General features: G+C 43.9%; 2 protein-coding genes across 3 annotated transcripts in view; one reads left to right on the forward strand and one right to left on the reverse strand.

Annotated features, from left to right (window-relative positions):
* Positions 1-1003: 1003 nt before the first annotated feature.
* grem1b (gremlin 1b) lies at positions 1004-2601 on the forward strand. Its single transcript, XM_070842528.1, has 2 exons — positions 1004-1246; positions 1729-2601. Exon 2 carries the CDS (start codon positions 1730-1732, stop codon positions 2276-2278), a length of 549 nt encoding a protein of 182 aa, XP_070698629.1. The 5' UTR covers positions 1004-1246; position 1729; the 3' UTR covers positions 2279-2601.
* Positions 2602-3901: 1300 nt separating this feature from the next.
* The window catches only part of LOC139212299 (formin-like), a 47697-nt gene continuing 27087 nt past the window's right edge, over positions 3902-24511 (reverse strand). For both annotated transcript variants that reach the window (XM_070842814.1, XM_070842813.1), the window contains 11 exons: positions 24190-24251; positions 23859-23947; positions 22749-22878; positions 22480-22626; positions 22277-22336; positions 22060-22180; positions 15890-15982; positions 11779-11830; positions 7569-7718; positions 5972-6053; positions 3902-5861 (listed from right to left, as the gene is read on the reverse strand). In XM_070842814.1, coding sequence (XP_070698915.1) covers positions 5817-5861; positions 5972-6053; positions 7569-7718; positions 11779-11830; positions 15890-15982; positions 22060-22180; positions 22277-22336; positions 22480-22626; positions 22749-22878; positions 23859-23947; positions 24190-24251 — 1031 coding nt within the window. In that variant the 3' untranslated portion in view covers positions 3902-5816. The remainder of the gene's footprint in view (positions 5862-5971; positions 6054-7568; positions 7719-11778; positions 11831-15889; positions 15983-22059; positions 22181-22276; positions 22337-22479; positions 22627-22748; positions 22879-23858; positions 23948-24189; positions 24252-24511) is intronic.

The raw sequence follows: 24511 nt of genomic DNA on the forward strand, positions 1-24511 counted from the left end.
TTAAAACTAAAATTATAACTTATTTCTATATATTCACAGTTAACAGCTTATTAACTGTCATGTTTGATACATCAGTTATATGCTATTAATTTTGAGTTGCAAAGAAAAACAAGATGGGTTTTTTTTTCTTTAGCTGGTCAGCACGACACTGATTATCTTTTTTTTTATCTTAATTATTTTTCAAGTTCATCAAGTAGACCCTCTAATGGGTAATTAACCTCCCGGAAATACCTGCAGATTATTTGAGCCAAAATCGATTAATTGGCTTATTATCATTTTGTGGATTCTTAGAAAGTGCAAGTGGTTATTAACGGATTAACAATATTTACACCGGCTAGGGGGGATATTTCACAACATGGCAACCCAAAAGATGCTCTAAATAATGGGTTAAAGGGATTTATAAAGGATGAGTAAATGATTTAATACATGATTTAAAAAAAAAACGTGCTTATTCGACTTTTCTCCTTAATAAATTATTAATACAAATGTATTCAGACATACATTAATTTAGGGCCAATAAGAGACATTCAGCTTAAAGAAACTAAGCTGATATTACTGATAATTATTTACACAGTGGCCTAATTTAAGCATATAAGCCTAAATAAATGGAGGCCTGCAGAGGAGACAGCACAATAATTCACAGAAAGGCTCGGACTATTTAATTGGGCGGTTTCAGAAATTCTCAGTCTTCTGTTTCCAAGCAAAGTCTGTCAATTTTAATTCATTATGCAAAAAAAAAAGCCTCTTGTTGTTTCCAAGTTAAGGACCATAAACGCTTCCGTTCAGTTTGATGCAGTGCACAGTTTAATCATCATGCTCAGTATCAAGTGTTTTACTTTTTCCATGTGCGCATAAACTTCAGGCCTGTCCTTCCTCAGCTCTCCCCTCCTCCTCCTCCTCCTCCTCCTCCTCGCTGCTCCTCGGTTGTCTGTTTTCTTGAAGTGGGTTCAGGGAAGTGTTGAGGGGGCGGATAGTTTTGATTTTCTCTACATCGCGCTTAGCCAATAATGTAGAGGGAACTGTTGTGCACATCTCAGCTGGCAGACATTTAAAAGGGAGACAGTCCGGCGCTGGAGCAATTTGTATTAAACCCCCTGGCCCCTGTCTATGGAGCGCTTAGTCTCCCACCCAACCACAGTCCCGCCAGTGTACAGTCGACAGCAGTAGGTGCCTATCACCTCGGAAGGTGCCGCGGAGGACTGACAGGATCACATCATCGCGCTTGAAGCAGTGGAGGCTCGAACAGGTGAGTGAATTTGGAGCATTTCTGACCCCAACATCCACGCGCATCGTCTTTCCCCACATACTTTTCAACTTTATTTGGTTTCCTGCTTTTAAAAAATATATAAAATCACATGCATGTCCCCACTTTTGTGCAGGCGTGGATACGCAGATGGTTTATTGAACATACAGGACAGTGTAAATGCTTTCACTCTGGGTAAATGTGGTGTTTTCCCTTTGCAGAATGGTTAATGTGCAGTTTTATAAAGGATGGAAATATGATACAAAAAACGTTATATATCTTATTCCGATATTTTAGAATATAGTTATTTGAAATATGTAGTTATATTTTTTGCACTATACTCTCGTTTTGCACTTAGTTTAAAAAAAAAACAAACAAGCTTTATCGGTGCGTTTTTACGCAGCGTAAAAGCTCTGACAGCTGTGCGTAACCAGTCCAGAGTTGAAACGGTATGGGTGATGAATTATTTTCTTCTTCTCCCCAAGGATGGCCAACTCGACGCGTATCTTCTGCAGTATGGTTTTCATCATTGGACTGCTATCCTCTCCAGTGGATTCCAAAAGAAACCGAGGTTCACAAGGCGCCATTCCTCATCCTGACAAAAACAACCCAAACGAATCGGAGCAGCAACCGCAGCCTCCGCAGGCGGGCTCCGGGTCCCGGCAGAGGCAGGGCGGATCCTCACCGGCCGACGAGGTGCTGGAGTCCAGCCAGGAAGCGCTGCATGTGACGGAGCGCCAGTATTTGAAACGGGACTGGTGCAAGACGCAGCCCCTCAAGCAGACCATCCACGAGGAGGGCTGCGTCAGCCGCACCATCATCAACCGCTTTTGTTACGGACAGTGCAACTCCTTCTACATCCCCAGGCACATCCGCAGGGAGGAGGGTGCCTTCCAGTCCTGTTCGTTTTGCAAGCCGAAGCGTTTCACCACCATGACTTTTACTTTGAACTGTCCGGACCAGCAGCCACCCACCAAGAAGAAACGCATCCAGCGCGTCAAGCAGTGCCGCTGTATATCCATAGACCTGGACTAAAGACGCGCAGAAATGTTGTGTGTGTGTTTTTCATACTCTTATTCATCGCGGACGGGATTGTTGGTAGAAAAAAAAACACCCAGAAAAGGCTGTCACACAGCCTAGAACACGTGCCTGTCTCCATCTGTGAGGAGGCATCCATGGAGGCTTCCTTCTGTAGGCTGCAACGATTCTCTCCTCGCACAGCGTGTGAACAAATACGGACATGCAACTTATAAACCGCAATGAACGTTTTTACTCTTCACCAGTTTGCCAAGTTTAAAATCAAGCATCACTGCACGGAAACGCTGACTTGGAATGAGCACGTTTTACGCACGGCTTCCTCTCCCCAGAGGACTGCATAACCCCGGTTTATTTAATAAGTCGCTGTTTAAAACGCTTACTGTGACAGGATACCACTCCTGCCTGATTCTGTATTTTTGTGCGCATAAATGTTTGTTTAACTGGATGTTTCCACCGTGTGGAATTTGATGGACGAGCGGCGATATTTGTGAATGGAAAAATGTGATTTTTATTTCGATATTTCAAGAATCTTTCAAGGTTAATTGATTTCTGTGAATTTCGAAGTGCTTCAGTTAAGTTTTTTTTTGTTGTTGTGTAAGCTGGGTGCCTGCTCAGCTGTAGAGACAGTAGGCTTCTTTGTTAACTCAAACGGATGATGTACAGTGGTGGTTTCTACAGTATCGAGATTAAATAGTTGTAAAATGTAAAGCCATCTTTGATGTAACCGGTTTGTTTATCCATTTGATTAAATTATCCATGAAAAGATGAAATAAACGGCTGTTGGAGTATTGTGATAAGGTGTTACTTAACCCCTGATGTAAAGCAGGAAGGTGTTAAGTTATCAGCTGCTGATCTCCTCTTGCATGGAGGCAGCAGCAGGAATGAATGTTATCATTAAAGGAGTCAGTTTTATTAGAAAAGATGCGGCTACCTGTTCCAATCATCCATTAAAATGATGCCATGTACAATATCTTGACAGATCTCGGGCTGAAAAGGGGGAGTACAAGTACAAAGGAGGGATTTTCTAACCAATTTTTCTAGCTAGTTTTCTCCATTAGAGAAGGAAATATTCTCCAGCTATCCACACTGAATATCACTCTTATAATATGTGGTATCAGCCACAATCTGTGGGATTATTTTGGTGGATGCTGAAGTGCCACAGGTGTAAATCTAGTCAGATGTGTAATAAAAAAATAAATAAATCAATTCCTTATTGATGCTTGTTTTATGCAATTTGAATTTAACTTTTTGAGTGTCAGTAAATACAAAAAAAAAAAATCCACTGTAAAGCAGTTTAGTGATACCCTAAACCATCACATTCCTTCAACCTGAGCTACATTCAAACAAACTTTATGTCACATGACCAACTCCTCATGTTAACAATCACAATCACTTTATTTCAGGAACCTTCCAGAAAACACATTTGAATGTGTTGGAATGATGCTCGATCGACCGACTTGGCTAATTTGAGCGGCCCAGCTGAATTATGAATCACCAAATACTCTTTGATGACTCAGGTTTCTTACATAAATATCACATCCGCTCGGTGCACTGCTGGGCCTCTAAAAGCTGGCCTCATGGAAGTGTTGACAGAAGAGAAAATCAGAGATATTGGTCCAGTTTGTTCGGCATCCAATAGTTTATTCTTGAAATTTAAAACAATTCCATAAAATTAGAGAGCACCTATATGGGAGCTACTGAAGGTTACATGAACCGGCATACATACAGTAGAGGCTACAGCAGTTCCTCGGTCAGTTTCAGCTCTTTTTTTTTTTTTTTTTGAAACCCTCTGAACTAAAACATAACAGTCTGAAATTATGAAATATCTATATTTATTTATTTATCTTACAAAATAAATGGCACACGTGTAAGGGTAAAAAAGTAATCCGAGGTGCAGTTTTATGGATACTCTGATTATGGGAGTCTGTCTGAGGTATAACAACTCACATGGCTTCAGGTGATATGCTTAAACATTCTCAACACCCATTTTATGCAAATAACTCCATTTCCACATATCTTCCGAGTACACTGTGAGTCAGCGGGCACAATATACATGTAATATCCATGTGAAAATATATTTTTCATCTGACTGGCCTCTCGGGCAGCTTCTCAATTAATTACAACTCATAAAAAAATACAGCGTCAAAGGGAATGAAGCTGATGTTTTTTTGGCATAAAATAAATCTTTCCTTTGCTTTACATAAATAGACTTTTCTTGAGCGTGGTTGCATCTCACATTTGTGAAAATAAACCGTTGAGCTTAATACATTTTCTTAGACACGGAAAAAAAAAATCGAACAGGGTTTACGTCATGAAGCTATACAATTCATAAATCGTCAAACAAGGAAACCGTATCCTTGCATAGGAAAAGAGGTGCAAAAAAAGTGCAGGTCAAGTGAAAAATGCACGCAGTTAGCATAACAGTGGGGTGAGCTTGGACATGCAGCTACTGCAAGCGGTAAAGTGCTTAAAGTGTGCTGGACATAATGTGACGTGCAGCACTCAATTAAGGATGAACAAGGTTGCATAATGTATATTTAATATCTCGGTTGAGTGGGTGCGTGACCGAAACCTGTTACGTTCTTCACATGTTTTTAAGCACACGTTTGTGTGTGTGTGTGTGTGTGTGTGTGTGTGCGAGAGGGGGCCGAGGCTCGCTGCCAGGCTCTGCTCCTCTCTGGCCGTCACCCAGGAGAGGTCAGTCTGGTGCAGTGCTACACGATACAGTGAAACCTCCACATACTGATCTGTACACGCACACACACACACATTTACATGCAACATGTCTCCATCTGCACTTGAAGCCCATCGTCCCTGCCGAAATGACATATTTACAAGACTTTTTACTGAACCACGGTGAATGAAAAAGCATTTGCTACAGCAAGAGGTTGGGAACTGCTTTTTTTTTTTTTTTTTTTTTAACCGCTTCCAGAGAGAAGCAGAGATTTTCCTCTGAATCTCCAGGCAACTGTATCTGTTCATACAACAGCAAAAAAAGAAATCTTAACACCTTTGATATGTGGGAACGTGATTATTCAGCTGTCTGATGTATCATCTACAGTTCACAGAGAAATGGTTTCTCAGCTCTTGTAGCTGCAGGAGGAACCTTGTGGATGTGTCAGCTGTTGTGAATGCCACTGACCCCTTGAGACCTTTCACAAACTGGGCCCTCAGAGGTCACGCCATGCTGGATGAATGAGATCAACCTTTGGCCTGTAAGACTCTCATCACTGCGGCTCTGTCAGCCGTGCATCCTCGCCGCAGGCCCAGCTTCAATCTATGCAGCAGACAGAAAAAGCTGTAAAGGATGGTGGTCTGTTGGCTGGGGATGGGCGGGGGGGGGTGTCCAGTGCTGTTAGCAGGGCGGAGGTTTTATTGTGAGTCCGTACGGGGCGGAGAGGGCAGTCCGCCTCGTGGTGAGGCAGGTGGTAAACGCAGGAGAGATGAGGGGCCTGCGCACTCTGTGAAACTGTGATCTTCTCCAACTTTCCTACCACCACCGCTCCGCATTTCTTCTTCTGCAGTGTCACTTCACTCAGCTGGACGACACGCTGGCTTCCTTCTGCCGCAGCCTCTCTTTCTGTTGGCAGGAACCACAAAAAGATTCAGCGCATCAATTTCAGTGCGGATACAACGAAGAGCAGCTTTCAGGAAATTCCATTTCTCTCCTGTAGACAGATCAGTTCTTACCAGACTGTTGGCATTGATCTTCTTGGTTTCGACTCTCTTCTCCGCTGTGATCTTCTTGATGTTTTCTTGAGCTTCCTTCAACCTATGGGGAAAAAAAAAAAAAAGAATCCTCAAGGACTTGGTTTTTGCAGAGCTTTAAAAGTAGAAGCCCTCACTGAAAGCTCTGGAACTAAATCATGAAAAAAGTACTTGTGTAACAACAAGATATAAAAAGTCACAGGCCTCTCATCACTGTGACCTTGTGAAGTTGTTTGTAAGAGCAAAGCATTTAAGTATCTCCCTGGGGCACCCTGTGTCATGGAGCCATGGAGAGTCTTGCACACACACACACACACACACACACACATCCTCTAAGAGGAGTTTGCGGTCAGTGAAAGCCCTTTAAGTGAGAGGCGGTAGAGAATGACAGTGGGTTGATGAGATAATGAGGCAGCCTTTAAAAAACACTTGGCTTTTATGAGTGCACAAACAGTATTTAAAATAAAGTTAACTGTACATAAGCACAATCCGCTGTGAGCAACGTGAGACACGATTACCTTGGAAACAATTAAGGGAGAGCACATGGATGCATGGCAGAGCTATGAAACCTTCATGTCACAGAGAGAGAGAGAGAGAGAGAGAGGAAGAAGAGCCATGAAGGCGCTGCACGGTACTTAAAACCACGACCCACAACAAACGACCGTGCCGTTTGGCTGGACGGCAACGGACAGCCTTCTCTCACGGCCTCACTCCCGTCCAGTCCTGCTGTCGTCTCTGCATGCGCTCCTGCCCTTTGGGCTGCATGTCCACCATCATTACAGTGTTTATCAGTTCTCCCATAACGCGCTGCTTTTAACGGCCACAGGCCCCCAGTCCGCTTGCTAGTAAAGCCAGGCGGCCGCCAGGAGGGTCTGCTGTCCCTCAGTGGAATGCCCCCCCCCCCCTAACATGACGCCCGAGGTCAGAGGAAACATCATAAATTCAGGCCCCAGTTCTTCAGACACAGGGCCGAGGCCTCAGCTAATCCCGTTCGCCTCCTCTTTGATGGCCACTCTCTCCCAACCCAGCATCTCCGCATCACGCTTGTACAATCAGTGCTAATTTGACACAATGTCTAGAGGTTGTTAAGCACCTATCTGAAGGTGATGAAGATGAGAAGTCTGACCCCAGGATGAGATGGCTGCGCCTCAGTTTGGTAGCCAAGTTTGTGTTTTTTGCGAGAGTTGAGGTATATCCACTGACCAAGAAACAAGATGCTTTACAGAAATCTTTGCGCCGGACACTAAACATCAAACTTTACATGGGTCAGTCAGCTTTTTATGATTCCACCAATTTAGCATTGCACTTTCAAGTTTGTGACTACCAAGATGCAGATAATAAAAAAAAAAAAAAAAGAATGGCGACATTGTACTCAGCAGAGACAGAGAAACCCTGACTTTTAGTTCCAAGTATGTGCAAGCTCCAAAAACACTAGATCCTACATTTCTCACAATGCAACTCAATAGCATCTTTTGTTAGAACCTTTTTACCCGTTCTACTCCTCACAACAAGTGGACTGATCTTTGTGTCTTTCTGACAGAGAAACTACTAAATGGAACAACACCAGAATCCGACTCACCTCTCCTTGGAGATGTTCTTGCTTTGTCGTATCCAGGTGTTCTTGAAGTCATTGCAAAACTCGTACCAAAGCATAAAAAAGTGACCCGGGGCCACTTCTTTCTCCCCGGATTTTGGCTTAACCCCAAAGTAGCTCACCGTGTCCTGGAAACTGTAGGGGAAAACAGAGCAGAGGCACAAATAGTGTTGTCCTATCACACATAAACACTTATAAATAATCTCAGACATAAATAATGGCGTGCTTCAGTGAGCTATTCTGAATTTACAAGACAAAGTTATAAACAGCGAGGGGAAAGAGGACAAGGAAGCTAAGGTGCGTATGCCCAAGAAACGCAGCGCGCGCAGAAAATGATGGATGTGGATTCAGGCGGAGAGGCGAGAAGCACAGCTGGAAGGAGAGTGTCCACCCTGCTGCGCCGCGGGGGAGAGCCAGTAGCAGCGGCTCCATTATCGCATTGACCTCCACAGCCTGCAGGGGAAGACTGCCAGAGGAGACAGCCAAGAAACAGGCTGCTGCTCCTCCAGACACAACAACACACCAAGACGCACACATTCATACAACATCCAAGAACATAAAAGAACAGATCTATGCGAATAAACAAATTCTGGATTTTCTGTTTGCCGGGACTGACTGCAGCACTGTTGTAGGCCAGCTCCTCAGTCTAATTCAATTGTAACCAAATCTGGACTCTTTGTGAGGCTCTCAGCGGCACACACAAGGCATGAAAAGCAGCCTGCTGCTTCAGATTCCCCCCCTAACCCAAACATGAAAGACATTTTCTAGCCCTGCTTGTCAAAGGGTTGATAAAAAGGGGCTATGATTCAGGGATGCTCCCTGTCCCATTGACACCCAGATAGGCTCTGACCTCCAGATGCTTGGTGGCTTTTTGCGACGCTAATCTAAGACATATTCACGCGGAGTGGAATGGGACAATATGCTGCCCAGACGGCCCACTAAAAGCTGGAGAAAAGCGGCTTCTGCGCGAGCCTGCTTCCCATTTCCCCCGAGTTGCGTCATTTTGCTGGGATGCTCAAAAAAAAAAAAAAAAAAAAGGGAAGAACGCTGTAGATCATCCTGTAAGCTACAAAAGGAATCAGAGGCTCTGGGATGTTTAGATTGACCAAACAGACCTTCCGTCCCAGGTAGCTTTGTTGCAGCCGGCCAGGTCTGGAATGATGAACAGGGTCTCTTCTCCATCAGCTCCTCTCCTGACCCTGGGTCATCATGTCAGAGCATGCACAAATCAAGCAACAGAGCTTTTCCTTTTACCCTCCTGAGCATATGCAACAAGCAGACACACAAAGCTTCACTCAAAACAGATGCAAAAACACTCACACACATGTGAGTATACCTACGAAACATAAACAAAATCAAGCAGGCCTTTGTTCATTTGCGAGTGCAGAACAATTACACTCGTGCGCACAAACACACACTTTTGTAATCCACGCTATGATGCCATTGCCGTGAGAGGGTTTACTGCGGCACCCACAGCCGGCATTCCTCACTGACAGCAATAAAAAAAGACCCATTACAAAACCATGAGCAGCCATGAGAATGAGGGAAATATTTGGACAGGCAACTCTGCATTCCTTTGTTCCCCAGTCAAAAGATTACAGAAGAAAAGTCCGTGTTGTTGGCTGATTCAGCAGAGGCACGGAGTCGTTTTCTGTCATCCTCGTCTCACAATACCCGAGAAGAATATAAACACACAGCATCTAGCATCTATGAAACCATAACTGCGTGGTGACTGCAGAGGAGACAGCTGGGCCAGATGAAATTGAGCATGATGTGGGAGAAGGGAACTTAATGAGACGGAACCGAGGACAGAACCAGAAAACCTCAGTAGAAACCAAACATGAAGCAGACAAATTAGGACTGCATGTCGAGGAAAAGGCACCGACACACCAAGGAGGGGCGGAACGTTTAGTAAAAAAAAAAGTTCTGCTACTTTTTTTTTTTACAAAACAAACAGAAATTAACTTAATAGACTCACATTGGGACTGAAAATGAACAAACAGAGCTTTTGAAGTTTTTGTTTTACGTGTGTGAGGGTTTTGTCTGATCCACTAACATCAACTAAATTATCTTCTATGTGATTTTGCATTTTCCATATACATTTGATATGCATCCATGTTGGAACAAGTTTAAGAGTTGCTAACAACACATTCTAGCATTTGCCAAGTAGGACAAAAGACCAACTATAACTAAGGCTGATGGAAACGTTATTTGTTTTGCAGGTATTTGGTCATGAACCAAAGCGGATTGCGAATTGAAAATTTGACCTGATGATGGTGCTAAATAAAAAAAGTTAAGGGATCCTCAAAGTCATTACAATTCACCCTGAGGGGACTATAAATGTCTGTACCACATTTCATGGCAATTCATTCAGTAGCTGCTGATGAATCTGGACCAAAGTGGGGGACTGATCCAAACAGCCACATCGCTTGCATGCCTAAAAATGATTACTGCTAAATATATTTGAATACTAAAACCCCTAAAACTCTGTCAAGCTCAAATGTTAAATGATGTCTAAGCACAATCTTGCCATTTTCTCACATTTTATAATGAAAATGATCTTTAGTTTGACCGTTTTTGAATACTGCACACATTTCAGTCACAACTACCTTTTTGTCAGCATCCTGATGCTGCTTCATATCACTCAGTCCTGTTCGCCGGTGGTTGACTTTGACTCGCAAGCGTCTAAACTCACTGGCTCCGCGTGAGGCCGAGTGAGGTAATAAGTAGCACTAAGGATGTGTTGTCTGTTTCCTAAACCAACCGCAATGTTGCGTCCACTGCTGCTGTTGTGTGTGTGTGTGTGTTTGTGTGAGGATCCCTCACCCAGCGCAGATGTGAGAGCCCACCCAGGGCCCGGTGAGCCCGCTGACGCCCATATTCATCAACAGCGTGTCACTTTTATGAGGTGGCTCTGTGGGAACCTGAGAAATAGAACCCCCCCACCTCCTCCTCCTCCCTCCTGCTCTACCTAGCGCCAGTCAGCCAGCCCCCTCTTTAGATGAAATTAAAGGAAAACTTCATTAAAAGGCAAAGGTGCTGTCGGCTGCGGGGCCCTTTTGATCAATATTCCCCTCCAAGTTCAACACCTTCATTACAGTGGTGTCACTCATGCACAATAGGGTGCGCGTGCACACACACACGTGCACACACGCACACACACGTGTCAGTTCAGTTCAGCAGATAGACATATCACTATATGGTGAAGGCAGGGGTGAGGGGCCAGGACGGAGAGTGAGAGGCGCATTAGCCCCTCAGCGATTCTCTTGGCTTAAAGACAGCAACATGAAACAGAACCGTTTGGAACCAGTCGCTGAGTTATTGTATTGTCCAAGGCAATCAACTTCCTAATTGTTTATAGTTTCCATTTTCCTGCGTCCGGCGTCTTTCACTTTCTCCTTTATGTGCTTTCATGATTTATTTTGGAAGTGGGGGAGTTACGATTTAAAGCAAACAATTCTGCTCTCTATCCAAACAAGGCAAAAATAATCTATTTGCTTTGTTTGTCTGCTCCACCATCTTTTTCCAATATGAAATGTTCCAGATATGATTTCGCTTGGACAGCGAGCTCAGCCGCTGCCAGTGTGTCTAACGCCTATAAATCAGATGCCTCTCAGAAAACTCTTGGGAGTCTTCTGCACAAAACATGGCAGATAAGAATGATAGGAACTGCGGGGGAGGAATCATGGGGCGTTCAGTGTGCTGCACATTCTGTGTGTGCGTAATAGTCCACTGCTGTTTCTGGTGAGCATGGGCGTCTTGTTTATTTGTCCTTAAGATAAATGACAGAAGCCGAGGCCTAGCACAGGTGTATAGATACCTACAAGATATCTGAAAAAGTCTGGCAAAATAAATCACATGCAAAGAGAAAGTTTCAGAATTTCTCAACCACTATGTACTGGACTCTTCATCTTACCAGAAACCTTATCACCTGGTGCTAATAACTGTACGCAGCTATAGAAAATTGCAAGCATTAGTGCTATCAGTTACCAGCCATGTTATCTATGTGAAGCATAGCATAGCTAAAGAACTCAGCACTACTTTGTGACATTTGCAATCCATAACGCCTGACAGAACTCCCCTTTTGAGTGATGAAATCCGCAGGAAATATAATTTTTTTCTATCCAAACATGATCTTTCATTCATGATTTTAAATGCGCCTTAGTTTGGGGGTTTTTAAAGGCCCGTCTCCTACCTTTTCTGTGCCGCATTGAGTCGGTCCTCTTCGGAGGAGCGCTCCTTTTGAGCTGTGGAGAGAAAAAAAAAAGAAAATATTGGATTAAGACTGATCATAGGGTGGATTATGGGACTTCTGGTGACATAGATGAACAAATGTTTCCACTGATGGCCACTCAGAACTGATCTCAGGAGCACGGCGGAGTCCAGAGGGGGAGCGCTGTGTTCATTACCAATTCTTTGAGTTGTCAATTGAGAAGAAGAAGAAGAAGAAGAAGAAGAAGAAGAAGAGCTGTGGGTTGAGACATCACTGACACAACCAAGCATGTTATCCAATTGACAGTTAAGCTCATTGTAAAGTTTGACATGCTTCTGTGTGATGACGTGTGAGCCTGTGACGCCCTGGGGGTGGGGGGGGGGCTGCGGCGGTGACCTGTTTGCGAAAGGTGTATGCGCGTGTGTGTTTGTGTGGATGTACGTGTTCTGAGCAGAGCTGAGGCAGGGGTGCAGGATTGGGTGGAGACACTTGGGAACTGGAGGCTCCTGTGGACTCCTGCCATGTAAAAGTGTCTAAATGCAAGGCAGATGTGTGCGGCGGGCCAGGCCGAGGTGCAAGAATTTATCTAGGGCCAGAGAGTGCCTGTGATCTCAGATTTATTGCATTTTTCCAGATTCATCCTTTTTACAATGATGGGGGACCTTTTCTACTTGAAGATTTAAGAGGGGGAAGTCTCCAAAAAATTGTTCAAAGGCAGGTTTGGGGGTCTTTTGGGAGAAGGTGAGCTTAAGCCTCCAACCAACCACCCCTTTTGTTTTTACTCTTTTTTTTTTTTTTTTACATGTATGTGGGCAAGGGGGCTGAGGTAAACCTAATGAAGGGAGATTGTGGCTATGTCTGGGACAGCAGGAGGAGGGGGGAAAAGTAGAGGGGCCGTGACCAATGGCATTAGTCTCAGTGGGGGTCAGGCTGGCGCCTGAGGTACCCCTCTGGTGCGACTGTGCAGAGGTGGCACTGGAGCCGAGAAGCTGAGCGTGAGGGAGAGAGCGGCCCGGAGAGAGAGGATGTGTGAAGTTTCTCTTCCTCCGCTCCCTGTGTAAACATGAAACCAGTAGTCGCTAACTAGAAAGTTATGAGATGTGCATGCTGAGAGGGACAATAAATTAGGGCTTTAAAACTCTGACACACTTTTCCAAACCGCTGCTACACCGAGCAGCTAGATAACAAAGCGATGGAAAGCAGTCCAAGAGAGATGCTGAGGACTTTTCCATAAAGCATCCCTCTCTGTTTTCCCTACACCGCCTCTATCTGAACACACATGAGACTTCATCAAAAACAGGTTCCTTGGACAGTTGCTGTCTGCAAATTCTACTCGGTCCACGTAATGCACAGTCATCTGAATAAGTGGAACTTTGTTGTCAGTGACTCAGACTCCGACAACCAAAGAAAGCGCAGAGGGTGTGATGATACACATGTATTTCCTCAGAGAGCCAGTGGAAAGAGACTTGCAAAAGATGAGATTAAAAGCAGGAATTTGTTTTCAATTAGTCATGGCTTGTACTCAACATGAAAAATATACTTGTCAGAGTATAGGTAAATTAAAGTTTCCAAAAGCTCGCACTAAAAAAGGAAACAGAAGGGTGGTTGATTAGATGCTGAAACCACCATGGTTTTTAATTTAACCTTAGAGAAAAGTTCTGCAAAACAGCGTTGCATCTTGAAATAAAGTAGAAAATAGGTGAACGAGATGAAATGAACTCTACGTAACTCACTGAGTCTGCATATATGAAACAAAAAGCAAACATTTCAGAAGCTAGAGAGGCTTAGAGAGACTTGTCTCAAAACCGGAGCGGTACAAGCGTAGGAAGAGCCTTACAAGAGAATGGATCACTGGGTTTTTAGGAGGTATCCCCTGTTAGATCTGGGAGAGATCACACAGGCGACTTTAAGAGGCAGAGTGCAGGGCGTTTGGGTTCACCTGCAGGCCCTGCTGTGAGCTTCTCCACAGGCTGGGTTATGGGGCAGTGCTGCTCAGGGACGCAACTCTCAGTACAAAGTCAATTTCTATTGATTCACTGGTATACTTTGATCCTCTTGTATGAGGATATGACACAGAATGCATTTTGAGGCTCATGGTGATGACACGGTTCATTTTAATGGTTCATTTCCATATCCGAAATCATGTGTCCAACACATGCATCTGCGGTCAGCCTCCCGAGCGTTTACCTGGGTGAGAAATTCACTCATTCGCTGATGAGTCAGAGTTTAAGAGCCTCAGCCGCTCTTTGATGTGAGAGCTGTTGCTTTGTTTTGCCTTTTGAAGTCATGGAATCATCACGAACGATGATTGCACGCCGCTCCTCCCAAAGCATGGGCAACAGCTCGAGGAATTCTGTTTATGAAAGAAAGGTTTACAAGTATTCCACTGGAAAGTTTATGTTCAAGATGTGCGTCCGCAAACCAATGCCATTTTGTAGCCAGTGGCAACCACAGTGCTTATAAAAGCTTTCAACTACTCTGTGATTCTGACCAAAGCAGTTAAGGCGCAAGTAGTTAAGGTGGGTAAGTTAACTAGAACAACATCATGGTACATTTATATTTGTGTGCAATAACAAAAGTCTTTTCAGACATTGTACTGCAAACGTGGACTCCTCACACGTTTACACTCTGCACCGCGAACACATGGCTACAATCTCCCTGTGAGATACATCATCCGACTCCTTTATAATGGAGTGAGTCTATTGTTTGTAAGTAATGCAGACAATTAATCCTTTCTTGTAGTCCAGCCCATGTGTGACAGGGACACGTCCCTCTGGCACCAAGACTTGGAAAAGGATTGCCTAGTGGTTTAAGCTGCTTACCATGAAACTGAATCGAATTTTTTTTTTTTTTTATATAGTAACCATTTCTTTAGTAGAAAAAAGTTCTGAAGGTCCAGTTTCCCTTTGGTCCCTTCGGTGGCGGCTAAATTGGCCGACCGACTAGTTTCTGTTGCCATGTTTACTGTTTATCCAGGCACATCTGTATCAACTGATGTGAGAGTGCGACACTGGCATTCACTCAGATGCAGAGGAAGATTTGTGTATAATAAAGTTTTGGTAAAGCAGCATACGGATGTCTAATGGCCAACATGGACAATGACTTAAAGGATGAGAGCAGGGAAATGTGTATGCAGCCACTTTCATCAGTTAACCAAAGTACTTGTGCGTAAGTTCTCACACTTCCATAAGTAATGAAGGTTGAAAGGGACGTAGATGTGGAGGGATTCTGTGCACCTTTCTTTGTTGGTAGCTATCACAGCTGTAACGCAAGGGTGGGAAGGAACAGAGCAGGAGAGCACCAGTGTGTGTGGGTCAGAAAGGGGACAAAAGGCAAGATGATCAGAGTGTGTCGGGGAAGCTCTGCTCCTGTCCCGGTGGTCCCCAGGCCTGATCCACTGAGGCCGGCCAGTCTTTACAAGGCCTCAGGCAGAGATGTCCTGCCAGCTTTATGGCAGCCGAGAGTACATGAGAGCCATGTTAGAGGCAATGTGATCCCTTCTACAGGCCTGTAGACTCCTGTCCTCATGCTGTCATGCAGCGCACCGTGACGCCCACTACCAGCAAGAACAAAAACACACACGCACACACACGCACGCACTAAGAGGCAGATTCTGCACCACCCAGCTGACTGTCTGACATGGCGAAAAACATAATTATACCTTCCTTTTTTTAAAAGGTCCCATGCTGCGGGTGAAAACGGCGCTTTTTTAGCTGTGTAAGCTCGCTCGCACGACTATCTCCTTGGCTGTAAATCCTCTGTGTTTCATCTTTGAGGACTAAAAATTTTCTTTGGGGTCCTTCACAAATTTACATGAGAAAGGCCAGCTTCTGAGCAGGCAAACAGAGGGATTATTGTATGATTTAATACACTGTGGTAAAATGTGGTACAATCAGTGACACAATTTTTTGCTGTCTTTTGGTGCTAAAAGGTCACTGCTGCACTGTTGTGTTCCACCGACTACATATTTGCAACATAGCTAAAAAGGACACTTATTTACATAAATTTGGAATCAAAAAAGTCAAACTACTAAAATGTGGTACAGTGTTTCCATAATATTTCTGTGTTTCATAAAAACCTTAGCTCGACTCACCAGCAGAGATGAATCCTTCCATCTTCTCCTTGAAGGGCTGGAGGTGTCCCTCTGCCGAGTTAGCACACACCTTCTGCACGTCCTTCTCTCGAGCTGGTGGAGAGCAGAGAACACAACGGAGGGAAATGATGAATGATAAAACAGGAAGAAATGCCTCTTAACAAAAGGGACAAATCATAAAAAGGTAGGCCGTTCAGAAAACGAGCAAAGACAATGAAACTAACTAATCACATAAGTGAAGTTAAAATCTGAAATCAGTTCATCAAAACGTGGGGAGGACATGCATACATACTTTGTGTTATTTATTCTATTTTGTTCATTTCTTCTCTTTCTGTGAATGTCCTTTCTTTTTCTTTTTTTTGGTAAAGTGCATTGTGTGATTTCACTCAAAATAAACTTAATGACTGACTAAATATGCCACAATGGAAAGCCACAGACTCCCTTCTCCTTGTTAAATGAACCGAAGATGACGACAGCGGTGGGGGGCGGTGGGAGGCATAAAGGGGTTTACCACACAGAGTTTCATAGAACTGCATTCAATTTGAATTTTTAACACAAAATTCTAGTTTTAATGTCAAGTAGTGCTTGTGATTCAGTCTTTTTTCCTCGTTCAGTCACTTGTTTCAGCTCACACTATTGGCGGAGAGCATCTCGTGTTTCTGATGTCTTAATATTGCGCATGTGAGTGCAGCAGATGTGTTTGCTGTTTGCGGATGGGCTTTCTGTGCGTTGCCAAATGACCCAGCTCACACGAGCTCAGAGGAAACAGGCGTGTCTGAGCGCGTTCCAGCCGGACCTTCCCCATTTCCTCTCCACTGTAAGCCTGGGTTACTATACACACACAGACGCCTAGTGAAAGAACTTTGGCACATTCCTCCAACCTGTAAGTCATTAATGGTTGCAATAAATACCTCAACTTGCTTATGACTGCATAGCTAAATAGTTCTGCAACACAACAAAAGCATTAAGAGGTCTGGCCGTCGTCTCACTTCACTGCGTCACTGCTCCTAGAACTGATTTCGGCTCTTGTGTGTTTGCATGCGGAGACGCAGCACCTGCAGCTCGGTAAACTCCATTACATCTTTTATTTATTGGCTGTCTTAATAAATCAGACAGGAAACACGACGTCTGAGCATTAAAATTGAGGAGTAACCGCGCGCAGCCTCGCAGTCTAGATTCCAGGGCACTTTTTAAAGTCGTAGATAGTGAGAGGCAGCAGTTATCAAAATAAAAAACAGAAAATCAGCGACCATACAAACATGACAACCAAAATATCCTGTTTGGACAAACCACGTTTCCTTACCAGAAATCCCCCAACTCAAAAGGCCCCCATTAAAACAGTGTTCAAAACAGCAACTCTACAATTTAGAGGAGGCTCACTTCCAAATGTGGTCCAGACAGCAAAGGCCGCAAGGAGGAAGCCCACAAAAACACAGCAGCTGTAAAGAATAAAAACTAAAAGCTGGAGTTTGAGACATTGTCTTGGAGTGATGATGCATCTTTTAGGGGGGTGCATTCAAGTGAAGGACGCTCCTGAAAATAAATGACTGACGCCATGAATCAGGTTAGACAGAAGCCTTTACAACTGAACGACCTTTGCCAGAAATGTTAAAAAAATTAAAAATCTTTACTGGTCACAAATGAAACTAAAATGTGTGGCACAGCCAATGCTGATACGTCGCTCTTTGTCCCGCAAGCTTTGATGGGACAAACCGAGAGAAATCAGATTCAGCAAAAGAGAGAGTTGTGATAATGATAATAATGTGCGTTTATCTCATTTTGAGTATTTATTTTAAATGTTTGTATTCAAGTAATCGTACATAATTTCTGCTCTGATGAGCTGAATGAATATGAAGTAAATAAAATTATGAGAAACTTTTTTTTTTTTTTTTTCTTTGTTCATGTGGGCCTCCATGTCATTACTTTGTTTTACTCTTGTCTTTTATTTGATGGTTTTCTTCAAATTTGGTGTGTGATTTTATTTTAAATGACATTTAATTCCCAGAAAGCACTTAACAACAAAACAAGCACGAGCCCATCGATTGACAGTGTAATTAAATTTTTTTATGTCTTGAATTAACATTATGACCAACTATAGTTTTGGATATATGCACAGATAAATATTTAGACTCATGGATATAGAGTAAATAGTTGCATTATGAATCGCTATATAATCATTGACTTGGTATAACAATGACATTGTTTTATGTGAAATAATCTCACACACACAAAGCCGTAGTTTTTATCTTAATTCTGATAATTAAGTTAGAGATCAGGGACATTTATATTTTGGCTAATCAAGTCTAAATTAAGCATATCTTGAATTCCTATTTTGATTTAACATGTAATCATACAGTATGAACTGGCCATTCTGACACATAGATACCAAACCAATCACTATACAATATGTCCCAATCAAATGATAGATTGCTTCTGTTAATTTAACGTGCTAAAAATGTATATTCATGTAGACACCTGGTACCTAATAATGCATATTGTATCACCCCTACTAGTAACTGTGATAATAGTTTGTCCTCTCCATTTGTGTACAAAGTGGATTTTCCAATTTACAGTAACAACTATGCTACAGTGTCGCCCTGTGTCGTGTCCAATTGTTTCCAATCAGGCTCTATATGTCCAGTCATGTATCCACAAAGGACTGGTTTCCCACCACAGGCAGGCGTGATCCGGACGAGAGCCACAGCACCGATCTTTAAAACCCTTCCTCCGTTACCACAATGGGACAGATAAGATTACAGCCGGCGGATCGTGAAACAGGGGTGCAAATGTATTCTCCATCAAGGTGTTATTCAAATCACTGAACAGAGGTGTTTCTGTGGACTGTGTTAAACCAGCAGAAAACCAGAAGAAAATTTTCCTGTGCTAGATTTGAGCTTCCATGTGCAAACACATCCAACTAGAGCCTCAGGTACAGACTGCCGCAGTGTGGGCTTAAACGGGCTCAGCTCATATCCCAGAGCGCTCGAGCCACACTTCCAACCACACAGAGGAATCATTGCCCAATCCATCGCATCCGAATAGGAGAGAAGCTATTGTGTAATATGAGGTAACATGACAACAAGCTGTGGGTAAAGGGGTGCAGCAGCGGAGTAAACGGGAAGAAAAACAAACCAGAGAGCCAGACTTCTGCTCCAGGATTTACCCCGTGTGGTTTGTCCAAATGGGTGACTTTGATGTCAATATGTACTTATGATTTTACCACAATGAGCAAGAGCCCCCACTGCAGCTACCAGGAAATCACGGCACACCGAGACAATGCACAACTGTGCGAATGGATTAGAGAAAATGCTCAAACAGTGGAGCCTGCGGAAGACCACAAGATGAGGGAGCTAGCTGTCTGATGAGTGTTTCTGTCTGTGAATTGTGGCCTTAACGCCCCAATACCTCCTGTCTCTGTAGCTCTGGATCCTTATTAAAAGTTAACACAGGGTGTGTTAAGTTCTAATGATGATACAGGTTCAAATTCATTTCATATACCATTTTTCTCAGTTGTGCTAATACGTAGAAGTGAATCGGATCAGGCATGTAGAATCAGATGGTGAACCTCTTAAGGCCTGCTGTAAAAGCATTTTTGGAGGTACTTTTTTACCTTTGATCAGAGGTTAAACCAGTACAGTGCTCCCGCCGTGGCATATTCTAGTTATTTATACCTGGAAAAGTGAATTCTCTCACTGATCCCCAATTATCTCAGAACCGAGAAGACTGTCAGACTTCCAGCTCCCCTTTCTATGGGATGAATCCTATTATTCCCACTCGGTGAGGTCAGCCAGGAGACTGCCTCAGGAGGGAAAGGTAAGACAATCGCTCCCCTCTCCCCACTCTTCATAAATCAACTCGTATCCATCAAACTATGACCCTTCTCCTTAGGTTTTTGCTGGAGAATATCGTGCTGACAGGTAGAAATGTCAGGCAGGGCTTAGAATATGAGGGGGAGCATTAACCCTTGTTAAAGTTTGGATGCAGGGAGCATCAAAATCACTTTGCGGCTGCCTCATGAGAGAATGGTTAATGCCACGATTAACTGCTGCTAGATTTTTATCTATAAATGTCTTTTAGAGCTCAATATGTGGATAGTCTATATCATGTTGCAGTGTTACAAAAGAATAGTGCTGATCAACCTTTTTGTAAAAAAACGCAAAAATCTGGACAGATTTGATTCACAGTTCAGATTCACTCAGACTTGAATCATCAGTCAATGACAAATACCCAGACTTTTAGCATTACTTTTGCCCTGTTTGCGCCGACTGTACCTCAGCACACCGACTTCACACAAGCCGTTCCGAGCGGAGCCTCTGTCGTAAAACAGAGCTCAGGCTAAAGGCCCTGTCTGAACCTGACATTAAAGGCCATTTAAAATCAGGACACTGTCTGATTTGCTACAGTGATGAATGCCTAACCCGGGCCAGGCCTTCTGTGAAACACTAAACTCCCATGAGCAGCAAATGAGCTCTGACTGTTTCTTTTTATTTGATCCTATTTCATTCGGTAGCGTCCCTGCCTCTGTGTCCAGTCCAATTACGCAGAAGTTAAAGGGATCTTTTGGATGCTGGTTTGCACAGCACAACTGCACAACTGTGCATGATTTGAGACAGAATTGAAGATATTTGTCTTTACGGGAGTCCTACAGTAGGTTTAGGTCCTCGTGGCCTCTCACTCATCCCTCTCCCCCTGAGAGGAGCACAGAGGGAGGTCATCACCCTCTTTCCAAACAGGAAGCCCCATCAAAAGAGGATCATGTTTCTGCACAAGCCAGTGAAGGAGAGGGCAGCCGAGGAGGATGGGGACCCGCTCCTGAGCATCTCTGACGATTAGACACCTCACACACACGTTTGTGCCTGCAAACACACTGCTGTGTTAACTTGAATACCGTATGCTGAGATTTGTATGACTGAGAATTGAGAATGAGAAAAGAGAAATTCTGTCTGAGGAGGAGGTTAAGCTAGGATGAATTTCTAACTGCCAGCACCAAGTCCTCTGACCTTTGACCCAAGCCTGGAGGGCAAGACACTGCAGTCGCCACCTCAGGATCAGGTGAGGGGCAGGCAGCCTTGCTTGTCTAAGTCAAACAGGGCGAGTAAACTGAAGTGTGACTCAGCGTTAGCCTCTCGGTGTCAAGACACAATTCACAATGTGGATGAAAGTGATCTGTGTTGGCTTTATAATTAAGACCACTTGCTTTCTTTAGGCTGGTTTATAATAGCCAGGCATAAATATTTATTCCTGGCGGCTGGAGAGGATAAAAAAAAGGTGGGAGTCAGAGGTGGAGCTCACCAAGCACCCAGAATCCAATGCTTGCCCTGTGATGCTAATACCCCTGAGGACTACCGTGCCAGACTGCGCTGCAGCAGAGATCAAATACGAGGGCCCTTATGTTGCATTTATTGTCTTCAGGTCTTCCATTTTTCCTAATAAATGAGTGACAGCTTGAGGTGGGTCTGGGTGCTTTAGTAGGCTCTTTGTATTTTTCCCCCGGGTCAGAGAGGAGAGGGCTTTAACAGCAATCTAAAAAAACGTCGCGGAGAGCTGCAGAGCATATCTAATTGCTTTCATATGCCGTATTATTGGTTGATTTAAATAACCACAGACACCAGGGGCACTGGGGGGCATCGCCTTTAACCTCCACATGGCCCTGGCCAAGACTGACTGACTGGCTGGCTGGCTGGGCTATGGAGCGGCTCGGCGCCCACAACGCTTTGAGCACGGAGCGCCAAAATCATGTCTGCTCATTTATCTGCCAATTATCACTCTGATGCTTCCTCACCGAGCTGGAACTTGCTTTCGGGGATTGTACTCCTGCTTTTGAGTGCTCTAGAACCGAGAAACTTAGATGCACATTTGAATAGCTGCTCCGTCGTCGAAACACGAGTGGTTGTGATGTTATGATGACACGGCTGTTAGGATGCAATGTCTGGAAACTGGGAAAAGCTGCCTCAGGCCATCCGAGGTCCCGAGCAGACCCACAAACCCCCTCCGCACAGGGCAGGAAGAGTACATGACATGTGCATTTACATTTAAACTGCTCTAATTAAAAGATGGTGGTGTGTACAATTACACTGACCCACTTACAAAAATGAACTAAGCAAGAAAACGCAATGTGGTCTGCAGTTTAAGCCACAGCGAAAAAGAATGTAGTACGCGACGTGTCCTACCAGTGAGATCTTTCTTCAGCTTCCTGATGTCCTTGGTGAGGTCATCAAACTTCACCTGAGCAGCCTGGAAGAAATCCTGAGGCTCCGGCAGAGGGAACACACTCTTTTCTGTGCCGGCATGCTGGAGCAGTGGAGCACACGTAAAAGTGTATGAGTGCTGAGTGACAGATGTTTTAAGGGTGTAAAGTTTTGTGAACTTTGATTGACAGCACCTTACCTTGTCAAAATTACGCAGGTAGTATAAAACAACATAATCCACCAGATTCATATGATTGTCCTGAGGAAGAAAAGACTGATGTTTAAGATCAGTGTGTATATGTATTGATATATCACTGTGAGTTCACTTTGTGGGCCTACTTAGCTAATATTAACCAGCACCTTGGGAAGATTGTGAGTGTAAAGTTAGAAGTCGTGTGTTACCCTGCTCTTAACGTCCTTCAGTTTGGGGAGGATCTCCAGTCCAAAGCCATCTGCCTGACCTCTTGTCCTGTTTCCTCCGTTCATATAGTTCCCAAAGGCCAGAACAAGACCTAATACATCACGCAAACTATCACACTCTAACAGCGCCTGACATGGATACACACACAAACACACACACACACAGACAAACACAGCCTTTGGGTTAGTAAACTGTCACGTGGCTTAATGACGATTTTCTGATGCAACGTTTGTTGCCGTGACGTTCTTACTTTGCAGACATTCGAGATGATCTCCACCTTGCGACGGAGGGAGGAGATGGTATCGAGGAAGACCGACTGGAAGATGATGCAGTGGGCTCGGCCAGCGAAGTCAGGAATCTGGGAGAGCTCATAGAGAAACCTGGAAAACAAAAGGGGAGGAGGAGGAGGAGGAGGAGGAGGTGGTGGTGGAGGAGAATGGGGTGTGATGTGTTATGACAGAATTAAACAAAACGTCTAACAGGATGAACTATTTTGGGTCCTTGGCAGGCCGCGCTTCCCCACGCAGGCCGGCTGAGTCAATGTTGCTGTTCACAGGCAGGCAGCTGATAGGCATGAGCGGAGCTGCTCGGCTGGGTTTGAAAGGTCCACGGGGTCGGGTGGAGGGAGAGCGGCGAGCGGCGCACAGAGGCTGATCAAAGGTAGCTCTGGCCTGATGCGGGACGACTTATGTAAACAGTGCCGTGTCAGAGGGGAGCGGAGAGGTAACATCCTGTGTGATTAGACCCTGCTGATGGAGGTAGACACTGAGTAGGGATGACTCAGGCAGCCGTAGTGACAGCTCTGGTCAAACATGGAAATATGAAGGCCAGGCTGAGTGGCACCGCTGGGCCCAGGCCTCGTTAACTGGCCCGGAGTACTTAACCCTGACAGGAACTGCTGAACTACTGAACCAAAGTCCATTAATGCACATGTTTGCACACATACAAAGTTGTAGAGGACTGTACTGAGAAATTAAGACTTTGAGGGAGAATAGACAAATGACGCCCCACTGTGTTGGCCATGTTTTCCAACAAGCCATGTTTATGGTTTGACTTGTCTGACCTGTAATTAAATAAGTCCATTATCCTATAAGTTCAAATCAACTAACAAATAATTAATACTAGAATTATTTCATGTTGCTTTTCATTAATTGTGTCCTGTGAACTCCCAGAAACCCATGCAAATTAATTTTGATTTAGCTAAAATTATGGGTGGAATATCAGGCAACTAAATACTGATAGCACTAAATTCTTGAGCTAATACTGATACCTGAGCTCACCTTAATCCCTCTGATAATTACGCGCAAGTTTATAATGATTTATCGATTGATCGTATCATTTCCGTCGAGGGGATTCTTACTGTTCAGGTTTGTCCAGCAGTTTGACCTCATCCTCTTTAGATTTCTCATAATGTCTCGTTATCTTCTCCATCTCATCACTGGTGGCCCTCTATAAAGACACAAAACATAAAAAATAACAGGCAAACATGTTCAGTAAGAGAATGACACACATTAGTGCACAGTAACAAGAACTGTTTGCACTGATATTATGCCACATACTACAGTAAAACCAATTTTAACAACAAAAATAACATGGTTTTCTCGATTGGCTTTAAAGCTCTCAGATGCCTTCGCAGCCTTGTCTTTCTCTGTATTTTTATTACCTTGTACAGACTGATCCTTCATACTCACATTTTCATATAAAGCCTCAATCGTCTCCAAGTCCACTACAGAGTTGTCCACAGTAAGAACCGCTGGAACAGTAAAGATATTTATTATGAGCAGTCAGTCTTATAAATGGATAAGATCTTGGCCAAAGCACGTTGCCTTTTAAGAGCTTGAAGAGCAAACTTGTGTTTCCGAGTAGGGACACAAACTCATGACATTTATCAAACTTTGGTTAATAAACTATATGTGGCAAACTATAAGTCAGCTATTCTATATGTTGTAGGAGAATAAGAAACTAATTTCAAAACCAGAAAAAAAGTGCGATATTTGACCAAAAGCAGGGTGC

This window comes from Pempheris klunzingeri, chromosome 13 (genome assembly GCF_042242105.1).
Source record: "Pempheris klunzingeri isolate RE-2024b chromosome 13, fPemKlu1.hap1, whole genome shotgun sequence".
Lineage (NCBI taxonomy): Eukaryota > Metazoa > Chordata > Actinopteri > Acropomatiformes > Pempheridae > Pempheris > Pempheris klunzingeri.

Coding starts and splice junctions, on each gene's coding strand:
- grem1b (XM_070842528.1), top strand. CDS start 1,730: ATGGCCAACTCGACGCGTATCTTCTGCAGTATGGTTTTCATCATTGGA.